The 14,423-nt window shown below is 47.4% G+C and overlaps 1 protein-coding gene across 1 annotated transcript in view; it reads right to left on the reverse strand.

The window, feature by feature from the left end:
* lctlb (lactase-like b) overlaps window positions 1-14,423 on the reverse strand; it is a 58,655-nt gene that overhangs the window by 10,753 nt on the left and 33,479 nt on the right. The window contains exons 10-11 of the mRNA XM_045207888.1: window positions 5,259-5,436; window positions 2,411-2,510 (exon numbers count right to left, since the gene is read on the reverse strand). Of these exons, the coding sequence (XP_045063823.1) occupies window positions 2,411-2,510; window positions 5,259-5,436 (278 nt within the window). The remainder of the gene's footprint in view (window positions 1-2,410; window positions 2,511-5,258; window positions 5,437-14,423) is intronic.

Genomic DNA, 14,423 nt, shown 5'->3' on the forward strand with positions numbered 1-14,423 from the left:
TACTGCTACTGCATATACACTACTGCTACTACTACTACTACCTACTACCGTACCACACGCACGCACCACTACTACTACGCTGCTACTGCACTGCTACTACTGCTACTGCTACTACCACTGCTGCTGCTACTACTACTGCTACTGCTACTGCTGCACTGCTACTGCTACTGCTACTGCTACTGCTACTACTACTACTGCTGCTACTACTGCTACTACTGCTACTACTACTACTGACTACTGCTGCCACTACTACTACTGCTACTGCTACTACTACTACTGCTACTACTGCTACTGCTACTGCTGCTACTACTACGCTGCATACTACTGCTGCTACTACTGCTACTACTACTACTGCTGCTGCTGCTGCTGCTACAGCACTGCTACTGCTACTGCTACTGCTACTACCACACTACTGCCATGCTACTACTGCTACTACTACTACTACACTGCTACTGGACTACTAATACTGCTACTACTGCTACTGCTACTACTGCTGCTACTACTACTACTACTGCTACTGCTACTCACTACTACTGCTGCTACTACTACTACTGCTACTACTACTGCTACTACTACTACTACTGCACTACTGCTACTACTACTGCTACTGCTGCTACTGCTACTGCTACTGCTACTGCTACTACTGCTGCTACTACGCCGCTGCTACTATTACTACTGCGCATTATATACTGCTATTGCTGCTACTACTACTGCTACTATTACTACTACTACACACTGCTACTGCTACTACTGCTACGTACTACCGCTACCACTACTGCTACTGCTACATTGCTGCTATCACTACACTGCTACTACTAATACTGCTACTACACTATACTGCTACTACTACTACTACATATTGCCATGCTACTACTGCTATTACTACTGCTACTATTACTACTACTGCTACCACTACTGCTACTACATACTGCTACTACTGCTGCTACTGCTACTGCAGCTACTGCTACTACTACTACTACTGCTGCTGCTAGCTGCTGCTACCACTACTGCTACTACTCACTGCTGCTACACTACTACTGCTACCATTACTGCTACTACTACTGCTACTACTACTACTACTACTACTACTGCTACTACTACTGCTACTACTACTGCTGCTGCTACTACTACTACTGCTACTACTACTGCTACTACTACTACTACTACTACTACTACTACTACTACTGCTACTACTACTGCTGGCTCAGCCCCAATGTATGTGTTCTGTCACCTAGATCTGCATGGTAAATGGTCCAGGAATACAAGGATAGGACAATGCCCAAGGACTAGTCAGCCCTTCCCCCTCTGAGGGGCCTAAATGTATCTTTCTGTTACAGTATCTAGACCACTGAATATTGAATGTGATTAGAAACCGTACATGCATACTATAGTATTATTCTATCTGAAACTTGTTCACTGAGGATAACTCTGGCGCTATCTGTATGGATGTATGATCTCTGTGGTAACTTGTATCTGGACAGGGTGAACTTTGAATTACTAAAATGCAAAAAGGTTTTCTGGTTCTCTCAGGAAGTCTGTCTTATTTACATTGGTCTCACCCCCCCACACAAGCGTTTAAATGCTGTGACATTGGGTGGTTGCCAATTGCGCGCTCCCTCAAACCTTGAGACATCTGTGGCATTGTGTTGTGTGACAAAACTGCACGTTTTAGTGGCATTTTATTGTCCCCAGCACAAGGTGCACCTGTGTAATGATCATGACGTTTAATCAGCTTCTTGATATGCCACACCTGTCAGCTGGATGGGATTATTTTGGCAAAGGAGAAATGCTCACTAACAGGGATGTAAACACATTTGTGCACAACATTTGAGAAATATTTTTGTGCTTATGGAACATTTCTGGGATCTTTTATTTCGGCTCATGAAACATGGGACCAACAATTTACATGTTGAGTTTATATTTTTGTTCAGTGTAGCTGCTAATGAATAACTCCTGGTCATTTATTTACAGTGAAATTAGTGATCAGCCTCCATGTAGCAGATAGTCAGAGAGAGAGAGAGAGAGAGAGAGAGAGAGAGAGAGAGAGAGAGAGAAGGCCTGGTGAGAGGACAGGTCAGAGAGAGAGGGGCTGGTGAGAGGACAGGTCAGAGAGAGAGAGAGAGAAGAAGAACTCTGAAAATTCCCTTTAATTGTAAATATAAAGAAAATTATAATATCATATACACTGTATACCCACTACATTACTATTCTACTGCTACTACAATTAGTACTACTATTACAACAAGTAAATAGTTTTAGTGCAGGATCAGTTGTTCTACCGATGGTGGTGGTGAGGTTAGGAGATTTGAAGGCCTATTGCTAAGAGAGACCCTTTTGCTACAGTATCAAACCCTAGTTTTGAAGCGTAAAACAATACACCTTAACGATGGCTAACACGCACGGTCTTTACCTTGACGAAGTTGAGCAGGCGTCTGAACCCCCAGGGGACAGAGTAGAGCCACTCTGATCCAGGATCAGGCCAGTGGGGATCCACCAGGCCAACTAGGTCTCTGTTCAAGATCAGCATCATAATGATCATCGTAATCAGAATAATAATCAGAATAATCAGAATCATAATAATACTCATAAGAATCGTAATCATATAATCATCATACTCATAATAATAATCATAATAAACATACTCATAATAATAATAATAAATATGCTATCAAGTACAGTTAGAATTGGCTCATTCCTCCCCCCCTCCTCTCCCCAGTAACTATTCCCCAGGTCGTTGCTGTAAATGAGAATGTGTTCTCAGTCAACTTACCTGGTAAAGTAAAACAAAAGTAAAAAAAATTCCAGAAAGTATTCACACCCCTTGACTCAAGTCACCCATGAGGCCAATGGTGACTTTAAAACAGTTACAGAGTTTAATGGCTGTGATAGGAAAAAACTGAGGATGGATCAACAACATTGTAGTTACTCCACAATACTAACCTAAATGAAAGAGTGAAAAAAAGTAAGCCTTTACAGAATACAAATATTCCAAAACATGCATCCTGTTTGCAGCAAGGCACTAAAGTAATACTGCAAAACATGTGGCAAAGCAATTAACTTTTTGTCCTGAATACAAAGCGTTATGTTTTGTTACAATTTTGACTTAAATCAGCTAGGAAATCTATGGCAAGAGTTGACAAAGGTTGTCTAGCAAAGACTTGAAAATGTCTGTCTAGCGTTGATCAACAACCACTTTGACAGAGCTTGAAGAATTTTGAAAATAATAAATTGGCAAATATTGTGCAATACAAATGTTGCACAATCCAGGTGTGGAAAGCTCTTAGAGACTTACCCAGAAAGACTCACAGCTGTAATCACTGCCAAAGGTACTTCTACAAAGTATTGACTCAGGGGTGTGAATACTTATGTAAATTAGATATTTCTGTATTTCATTTTTAATAAATTTGCAAAAATATCTAAACAAGTTTTCACTTTGTCATTATGGGGTGAGAATAAAAATCGATGTAATCAATTTTGAATTCGGGCTGTAACGCAACAAAATCTGGAATAATTTAAGGGGTCTGAATACTTTCCGAATGCACCGTATCTACAGTAGTTAAAGTTGAACATAATATAATATACAGTGGGGAAAAAAAGTATTTAGTCAGCCACCAATTGTGCAAGTTCTACCACTTAAAAAGATGAGAGAGGCCTGTAATTTTCATCATAGGTACACGTCAACTATGACAGACAAAATGAGAAAAAAATATCCAGAAAATCACATTGTGATGTTTTGGGGCTGTCGCTGGGCAACACGGACTTTCAACTCCCTCCAAAGATTTTCTATGGGGTTGAGATCTGGAGACTGGCTAGGCCACTCCAGGACCTTGAAATGCTTCTTACGAAGCCACTCCTTCGTTGCCGGGCGGTGTGTTTGGGATCATTGTCATGCTGAAAGACCCAGCCACGTTTCATCTTCAATGCCCTTGCTGATGGAAGGAGGTTTTCACTCAAAATCTCACGATACATGGCCCCATTCATTCTTTCCTTTACACGGATCAGTCGTCCTGGTCCCTTTTGCAGAAAAACAGCCCCAAAGCATGATGTTTCCACCCCCATGCTTCACAGTAGGTATGGTGTTCTTTGGATGCAACTCGGGCATTCTTTGTCCTCCAAACACGAGAGTTGAGTTTTTAACAAAAAGTTATATTTTGGTTTCATCTGACCATATGACATTCTCCCAATCCTCTTCTGGATCATCCAAATGCACTCTAGCAAACTTCAGACGGGCCTGGACATGTACTGGCTTAAGCAGGGGGACACGTCTGGCACTGCAGGATTTGAGTCCCTAGCGGCGTAGTGTGTTACTGATGGTAGGCTTTGTTACTTTGGTCCCAGCTCTCTGCAGGTCATTCACTAGGTCCCCCGTGTGGTTCTGGGATTTTTGCTCACCGTTCTTGTGATAATTTTGACCCCACAGGGTGAGATCTTGCGTGGAGCCCCAGATCGAGGGAGATTATTAGTGGTCTTGTATGTCTTCCATTTCCTAATAATTGCTCCCCACAGTTGATTTCCCTCAAACCAAGCTGCTTACCTATTACAGATTCAGTCTTCCCCAGCCTGGTGCAGGTCTACAATTTTGTTTCTGGTGTCCTTTGACAGCTCTTTGGTCTTGGCCATAGTGGAGTTTGGAGTGCGACTGTTTGAGGTTGTGGACAGGTGTCTTTTATACTGATAACAAGTTCAAACAGGTGCCATTAATACAGGTAACGAGTGGAGGACAGAGGAGCCTCTTAAAGAAGAAGTTACAGGTCTGTGAGAGCCAGAAATCTTGCTTGTTTGTAGGTGACCAAATACTTATTTTCCACCATAATTTGCAAATAATTTCATTAAAATCCTACAATGTGATTTTCTGGATTTTTTTTCCTCAATTTGTCTGTCATAGTTGACGTGTACCTATGATGAAAATTACAGGCCTCTCTCATCTTTTTAAGTGGGAGAACTTGCACAATTGGTGGCTGACTAAATACTTTTTTTCCCCTACAAATGGTCACATGCAAGATAAGAAAGTGCAAACAGTGGACTACCTCATTAACATATATACACACAGAACATCTGAAAGGACAAGTGTTGTAAAATCGCTCTGTATTAGACTCTCTACTAAAGTAGCCTACAATTAAAAACCAGATATTTTTATACTCAAGGAGACTTTGTGGCATTTTCCATTGATATAACTTTTACTTTTACTCAAGTATGACAATACAGTACTTTTCCCACTTCTGTCAATATACAGTATCTTAGCAGTGCTAGTAGGCTACCTGTCAGTGAAGTAGCTGCTGCTGCCGCGTCCCGACGGGTAGTTCTTCTGGGTGATGTAGCGGGTGGTGAAGTGGCCGATGCCCAGGAAGTCGCAGGTGCCCTTGATGTAGCTCTTCTCCTGGGAAGAGAAGGTGGGGAGGCGGGACGTCCCCAGGCCCTGCTGGGCGCTCTTACGACCTGGAGAGAGACAGAGAGAGCCTAGTTGGAGGCACACAGTTAGACCCTAATCCTAACCCCTAACCCTGGGTAGGGTAGGCGGGACGTACCCAGGGCCTGCTGGGCGGAGACGGAGAGGGAGACACAGGGACTAACTCAGTACCCTCTACCCTCTAGGGTCTAACTCAGTACCCTCTAGGGACTAACTCAGTACCCTCTACCTTCTAGGGACTAACTCAGTACCCTTCAGCACTTCACTAGGTCTAACTCAGTACCTCTACTAGGGTCTAACTCAGTACCCTCTACCCTCTAGGGACTAACTCAGTACCCTCTACCCTCTAGGGTCTAACTCAGTACCCTCTACCCTCTAGGGACTAACTCAGTACCTCTACCCTCTAGGGTCTAACTCAGTACCCTCTACCCTCTAGGGTCTAACTCAGTACCCTCTACCCTCTAGGGTCTAACTCAGTACCTCTACCCTCTAGGGACTAACTCAGATTACCCTCTAGGGTCTAACTCTACCCTCTAGGGACTAACTCAGTACACCCTCTAGGGACTAACTCAGTACCTCTACCCTCTAGGGACTAACTCAGTACCCTCTACCCTCTAGGGACTAACTCAGTACCCTCTAGGGACTAACTCAGTACCTCTACCCTCTAGGGACTAACTCAGTACCCTCTACCCTCTAGGGTCTAACCCAGTACCCTCTAGGGTCTAACTCAGTACCCTCTACCCTCTAGGGTCTAACTCAGTACCTCTACCCTCTAGGGTCTAACTCAGTACCCTCTAGGGACTAACTCAGTACCCTCTACCCTCTAGGGTCTAACTCAGTAACCTCTACCCTCTAGGGACTAACTCAGTACCCTCTAGGGACTAACTCAGTACCCTCTACCCTCTAGGGACTAACTCATTACCCTCTAGGGACTAACTCAGTACCCTCTACCCTCTAGGGACTAACTCAGTACCCTCTAGGGACTAACTCAGTACCCTCTACCCTCTAGGGACTAACTCATTACCCTCTAGGGACTAACTCAGTACCCTCTACCCTCTAGGGACTAACTCAGTACCCTCTAGGGACTAACTCAGTACCCTCTACCCTCTAGGGTCTAACTCAGTACCCTCTACCCTCTAGGGTCTAACTCAGTACCCTCTACCCTAGGGTCTAACTCAGTACCCCTACCCTCTAGGGTCTAACTCAGTACCCTCTACTAGGGTCTAACTCAGTACCTCTACCCTCTAGGGACTAACTCAGTACCCTCTACCCTCTAGGGTCTAACTCAGTACCTCTACCCTCTAGGGACTAACTCAGTACCCTCTACCCTCTAGGGACTAACTCAGTACCCTCTAGGGTCTAACTCAGTACCCTCTACCCTCTAGGGACTAACTCAGTACCTCTACCCTCTAGGGTCTAACTCAGTACCCTCTACCCTCTAGGGACTAACTCAGTACCTCTACCCTCTAGGGACTAACTCAGTACCCTCTACCCTCTAGGGTCTAACTCAGTACCCTCTACCCTCTAGGGTCTAACTCAGTACCCTCTAGGGTCTAACTCAGTACCCTCTACCCTCTAGGGTCTAACTCAGTACCCTCTACCCTCTAGGGACTAACTCAGTACCCTCTACCCTCTAGGGTCTAACTCAGTACCTCTACCCTCTAGGGACTAACTCAGTACCCTCTACCCTCTAGGGTCTAACTCAGTACCCTCTACCCTCTAGGGTCTAACTCAGTACCCTCTAGGGACTAACTCAGTACCCTCTACCCTCTAGGGACTAACTCAGTACCCTCTACCCTCTAGGGTCTAACTCAGTACCCTCTACCCTCTAGGGACTAACTCAGTACCCTCTAGGGACTAACTCAGTACCTCTACCCTCTAGGGACTAACTCAGTACCCTCTACCCTCTAGGGACTAACTCAGTACCCTCTACCCTCTAGGGACTAACTCAGTACCCTCTACCCTCTAGGGTCTAACTCAGTACCCTCTACCCTCTAGGGACTAACTCAGTACCCTCTAGGGTCTAACTCAGTACCCTCTACCCTCTAGGGACTAACTCAGTACCCTCTACCCTCTAGGGACTAACTCAGTACCCTCTAGGGTCTAACTCAGTACCCTCTACCCTCTAGGGACTAACTCAGTACCTCTACCCTCTAGGGTCTAACCCAGTACCCTCTAGGGTCTAACTCAGTACCCTCTACCCTCTAGGGTCTAACTCAGTACCCTCTACCCTCTAGGGACTAACTCAGTACCCTCTAGGGTCTAACTCAGTACCCTCTACCCTCTAGGGTCTAACTCAGTACCCTCTACCCTCTAGGGACTAACTCAGTACCTCTACCCTCTAGGGTCTAACTCAGTACCCTCTAGGGACTAACTCAGTACCCTCTAGGGTCTAACTCAGTACCCTCTACCCTCTAGGGTCTAACTCAGTACCCTCTACCCTCTAGGGTCTAACTCAGTACCCTCTACCCTCTAGGGTCTAACTCAGTACCCTCTAGGGTCTAACTCAGTACCCTCTACCCTCTAGGGTCTAACTCAGTACCCTCTACCCTCTAGGGTCTAACTCAGTACCCTCTAGGGTCTAACTCAGTACCCTCTACCCTCTAGGGACTAACTCAGTACCCTCTACGAGTCTAACTCAGTACCCTACCCTCTAGGGTCTAACTCAGTACCCTCTACCCTCTAGGGTCTAACTCAGTACCCTCTAGGGACTAACTCAGTACCCTCTACCCTCTAGGGACTAACTCAGTACCCTCTAGGGTCTAACTCAGTACCCTCTAGGGTCTAACTCAGTACCCTCTAGGGTCTAACTCAGTACCCTCTACCCTCTAGGGACTAACTCAGTACCCTCTAGGGACTAACTCAGTACCCTCTACCCTCTAGGGACTAACTCAGTACCTTTACCCTCTAGGGACTAACTCACCCCATTGGGACTAACTCAGTACCCTCTACCCTCTAGGGACTAACTCAGTACCCTCTACCCTCTAGGGTCTAACTCAGTACCCTCTACCCTCTAGGGTCTAACTCAGTACCCTCTACCTTCTAGGGACTAACTCAGTACCTTCTAGGGACTAACTCAGTACCCTCTAGGGACTAACTCAGTACCCTCTACCCTCTAGGGACTAACTCAGTACCCTCTAGGGACTAACTCAGTACCCTCTACCCTCTAGGGTCTAACTCAGTACCCTCTACCCTCTAGGGACTAACTCAGTACCCTCTAGGGACTAATAGTACCTCTAGGGACTAACTCAGTACCCTCTAGGGTCTAACTCAGTACCCTCTACCCTCTAGGGTCTAACTCAGTACCCTCTACCCTCTAGGGACTAACTCAGTACCCTCTACGACTAACTCAGTACCCTCTAGGGACTAACTCCAGTACCCTCTAGGGACTAACTCAGTACCCTCTAGGGACTAACTCAGTACCCTCTAGGGACTAACTCAGTACCCTCTAGGGACTAACTCAGTACCCTCTACCCTCTAGGGACTAACTCAGTACCCTCTAGGGACTAACTCAGCACCCTCTAGGGTCTAACTCAGTACCCTCTAGGGTCTAACTCAGTACCCTCTACCCTCTAGGGACTAACTCAGTACCCTCTACCCTCTAGGGTCTAACTCAGTACCCTCTACCCTCTAGGGACTAACTCAGTACCCTCTACCCTCTAGGGACTAACTCAGTACCCTCTAGGGACTAACTCAGTACCCTCTACCCTCTTGGGTCTAACTCAGTACCTCTACCCTCTAGGGTCTAACTCAGTACCTCTACCCTCTAGGGTCTAACTCAGTACCCTCTACCCTCTAGGGACTAACTCAGTACCCTCTAGGGACTAACTCAGTACCCTCTACCCTCTAGGGTCTAACTCAGTACCCTCTAGGGTCTAACTCAGTACCCTTTACCCTCTAGGGACTAACTCAGTACCCTCTAGGGACTAACTCAGTACCCTCTACCCTCTAGGGACTAACTCAGTACCCTCTACCCTCTAGGGACTAACTCAGTACCTCTACCCTCTAGGGTCTAACTCAGTACCCTCTAGGTACTCCGCTACCCTCTAGGGACTAACTCAGTACCCTCTAGGGACTAACTCAGTACCCTCTAGGGACTAACTCAGTACCCTCTAGGGACTAACTCAGTACCCTCTACCCTCTAGGGACTAACTCAGTACCCTCTAGGGACTAACTCAGTACTCTCTAGGGACTAACTCAGTACCCTCTACCCTCTAGGGACTAACTCAGTACCCTCTACCCTCTAGGGACTAACTCAGTACCCTCTACCCTCTAGGGACTAACTCAGTACCCTCTAGGGACTAACTCAGTACCCTCTAGGGACTAACTCAGTACCCTCTAGGGACTAACTCAGTACCCTCTAGGGACTAACTCAGTACCCTCTAGGGACTAACTCAGTACCCTCTAGGGACTAACTCAGTACCCTCTACCCTCTAGGGACTAACTCAGTACCCTCTACCATCTAGGGTCTAACTCAGTACCCTCTACCCTATAGGGACTAACTCAGTACCCTCTAGGGACTAACTCAGTACCCTCTACCCTCTAGGGACTAACTCAGTACCCTCTAGGGGCTAACTCAGTACCCTCTACCCTCTAGGGTCTAACTCAGTACCCTCTACCCTCTAGGGACTAACTCAGTACCCTCTAGGGTCTAACTCAGTACCTCTACCCTCTAGGGACTAACTCAGTACCCTCTACCCTCTAGGGTCGAACTCAGTACCCTCTACCCTCTAGGGACTAACTCAGTACCCTCTACCCTCTAGGGACTAACTCAGTACCCTCTAGGGACTAACTCAGTACCCTCTAGGGACTAACTCAGTACCCTCTAGGGACTAACTCAGTACCTTTACCTTCTAGGGACTAACTCAGTACCTCTACCCTCTAGGGTCTAACTCAGTACCCTCTACCCTATAGGGACTAACTCAGTACCCTCTACCCTCTAGGGACTAACTCAGTACCCTCTAGGGACTAACTCAGTACCCTCTACCCTCTAGGGTCTAACTCAGTACCCTCTAGGGACTAACTCAGTACTCTCTACCCTCTAGGGTCTAACTCAGTACCCTCTACCCTCTAGGGTCCAACTCAGTACCTCCCCTCTAGGGACTAACTCAGTACCCTCTAGGGACTAACTCAGTACCCTCTACCCTAGGGTCTAACTCAGTACCCTCTACCCTCTAGGGACTAACTCAGTACCCTCTAGGGACTAACTCAGTACCCTCTAGGGACTAACTCAGTACCCTCTAGGGACTAACTCAGTACCCTCTAGGGACTAACTCAGTACCTTCTACCCTCTAGGGACTAACTCAGTACCCTCTACCCTCTAGGGACTAACTCAGTACCCTCTAGGGACTAACTCAGCACCCTCTAGGGTCTAACTCAGTACCCTCTAGGGTCTAACTCAGTACCCTCTACCCTCTAGGGACTAACTCAGTACCCTCTACCCTCTAGGGTCTAACTCAGTACCCTCTACCCTCTAGGGACTAACTCAGTACCCTCTACCCTCTAGGGACTAACTCAGTACCCTCTAGGGACTAACTCAGTACCCTCTACCCTCTTGGGTCTAACTCAGTACCTCTACCCTCTAGGGTCTAACTCAGTACCTCTACCCTCTAGGGTCTAACTCAGTACCCTCTACCCTCTAGGGACTAACTCAGTACCCTCTAGGGACTAACTCAGTACCCTCTAGGGTCTAACTCAGTACCCTCTAGGGTCTAACTCAGTACCCTTTACCCTCTAGGGACTAACTCAGTACCCTCTAGGGACTAACTCAGTACCCTCTACCCTCTAGGGACTAACTCAGTACCCTCTACCCTCTAGGGACTAACTCAGTACCCTCTACCCTCTAGGGTCTAACTCAGTACCCTCTAGGGACTAACTCAGTACCCTCTAGGGACTAACTCAGTACCCTCTAGGGACTAACTCAGTACCCTCTAGGGACTAACTCAGTACCCTCTAGGGACTAACTCAGTACCTCTACCCTCTAGGGACTAACTCAGTACCCTCTAGGGACTAACTCAGTACCCTCTAGGGACTAACTCAGTACTCTCTAGGGACTAACTCAGTACCCTCTACCCTCTAGGGACTAACTCAGTACCCTCTACCCTCTAGGGACTAACTCAGTACCCTCTACCCTCTAGGGACTCACTCAGTACCCTCTAGGGACTAACTCAGTACCCTCTAGGGACTAACTCAGTACCCTCTAGGGACTAACTCAGTACCCTCTAGGGACTAACTCAGTACCCTCTAGGGACTAACTCAGTACCCTCTAGGGACTAACTCAGTACCCTCTACCCTCTAGGGACTAACTCAGTACCCTCTACCATCTAGGGTCTAACTCAGTACCCTCTACCCTATAGGGACTAACTCAGTACCCTCTAGGGACTAACTCAGTACCCTCTACCCTCTAGGGACTAACTCAGTACCCTCTAGGGGCTAACTCAGTACCCTCTACCCTCTAGGGTCTAACTCAGTACCCTCTACCCTCTAGGGACTAACTCAGTACCCTCTAGGGTCTAACTCAGTACCTCTACCCTCTAGGGACTAACTCAGTACCCTCTACCCTCTAGGGTCGAACTCAGTACCCTCTACCCTCTAGGGACTAACTCAGTACCCTCTACCCTCTAGGGACTAACTCAGTACCCTCTAGGGACTAACTCAGTACCCTCTAGGGTCTAACTCAGTACCCTCTAGGGACTAACTCAGTACCTTTACCTTCTAGGGACTAACTCAGTACCTCTACCCTCTAGGGTCTAACTCAGTACCCTCTACCCTATAGGGACTAACTCAGTACCCTCTACCCTCTAAGGACTAACTCAGTACCCTCTAGGGACTAACTCAGTACCCTCTACCCTCTAGGGTCTAACTCAGTACCCTCTAGGGACTAACTCAGTACTCTCTACCCTCTAGGGTCTAACTCAGTACCCTCTACCCTCTAGGGTCCAACTCAGTACCTCTACCCTCTAGGGACTAACTCAGTACCCTCTAGGGACTAACTCAGTACCCTCTACCCTCTAGGGTCTAACTCAGTACCCTCTACCCTCTAGGGACTAACTCAGTACCCTCTAGGGACTAACTCAGTACCCTCTAGGGACTAACTCAGTACCCTCTAGGGACTAACTCAGTACCCTCTAGGGACTAACTCAGTACCCTCTAGGGACTAACTCAGTACCCTCTAGGGTCTAACTCAGTACCCTCTAGGGACTAACTCAGTACCCTCTACCCTCTAAAACTAACTCAGTACCCTCTACCCTCTAGGGACTAACTCAGTACCCTCTAGGGACTAACTCAGTACCCTCTAGGGACTAACTCAGTACCCTCTACCCTCTTGGGTCTAACTCAGTACCTCTACCCTCTAGAATCTAACTCAGTACCCTCTACCCTCTAGGAACTAACTCAGTACCCTCTACCCTCTAGGGTCTAACTCAGTACCTCTACCCTCTAGGGTCTAACTCAGTACCCTCTACCCTCTAGGGTCTAACTCAGTACCCTCTACCCTCTAGGGTCTAACTCAGTACCCTCTACCTTCTAGGGACTAACTCAGTACCTTCTAGGGACTAACTCAGTACCCTCTAGGGACTAACTCAGTACCCTCTACCCTCTAGGGACTAACTCAGTACCCTCTAGGGACTAACTCAGTACCCTCTACCCTCTAGGGTCTAACTCAGTACCCTCTACCCTCTAGGGTCTAACTCAGTACCCTCTAGGGTCTAACTCAGTACCTCTACCCTCTAGGGACTAACTCAGTACCCTCTAGGGTCTAACTCAGTACCTCTACCCTCTAGGGTCTAACTCAGTACCTCTACCCTCTAGGGTCTAACTCAGTACCTCTACCCTCTAGGGACTAACTCAGTACCCTCTAGGGACTAACTCAGTACCCTCTAGGGACTAACTCAGTACCCTCTAGGGACTAACTCAGTACCCTCTACCCTCTAGGGTCTAACTCAGTACCCTCTACCCTCTAGGGTCTAACTCAGTACCCTCTACCCTCTAGGGACTAACTCAGTACCCTCTAGGGACTAACTCAGTACCCTCTACCCTCTAGGGTCTAACTCAGTACCCTCTACCCTCTAGGGACTAACTCAGTACCCTCTAGGGACTAACTCAGTACCCTCTAGGGACTAACTCAGTACCCTCTAGGGACTAACTCAGTACCCTCTAGGGACTAACTCAGTACACTCTAGGGACTAACTCAGTACCTTCTACCCTCTAGGGACTAACTCAGTACCCTCTTTCCTCTAGGGACTAACTCAGTACCCTCTAACTAACTACTAGGGTCTAACTCAGTACCCTCTAGGGCTTAGTTTTCTAACTCAGTACCCTCTAGGGTCTAACTCAGTACCCTCTACCCTCTAGGGTCTAACTCAGTACCCTCTAGGGACTAACTCAGTACCCTCTACCCTCTAGGGTCTAACTCAGTACCCTCTACCCTCTAGGGACTAACTCAGTACCTTACCCTCTAGGGTCTAACTCAGTACCCTCTACCCTCTAGGGACTAACTCAGTTACCCCTAGGGGACTAATTCAGTACCTCTACCCTCTAGGGACTAACCTCAAGTACCCTCTAGGGACTAACTCAGTACCCTCTACCCTCTAGGGACTAACTCAGTACCCTCTACCCTCTAGGGACTAACTCAGTACCCTCTACCCTCTAGGGTCTAACTCAGTACCCTCTACCCTCTAGGGTCTAACTCAGTACCCTCTACCCTCTAGGGTCTAACTCAGTACCTCTACCCTCTAGGGTCTAACTCAGTACCCTCTAGGGTCTAACTCAGTACCCTCTACCCTCTAGGGTCTAACTCAGTACCTCTACCCTCTAGGGACTAACTCAGTACCCTCTAGGGTCTAACTCAGTACCCTCTAGGGACTAACTCAGTACCCTCTACCCTCTAGGGTCTAACTCAGTACCCTCTACCCTCTAGGGTCTAACTCAGTACCCTCTACCCTCTAGGGACTAACTCAGTACCCTCTACCCTCTAGGGACTAACTCAGTACCCTCTACCCTCTAGGGTCTAACCAGT

The sequence above is a fragment of the Coregonus clupeaformis genome, chromosome 26, assembly GCF_020615455.1.
Source record: "Coregonus clupeaformis isolate EN_2021a chromosome 26, ASM2061545v1, whole genome shotgun sequence".
NCBI lineage: Eukaryota > Metazoa > Chordata > Actinopteri > Salmoniformes > Salmonidae > Coregonus > Coregonus clupeaformis.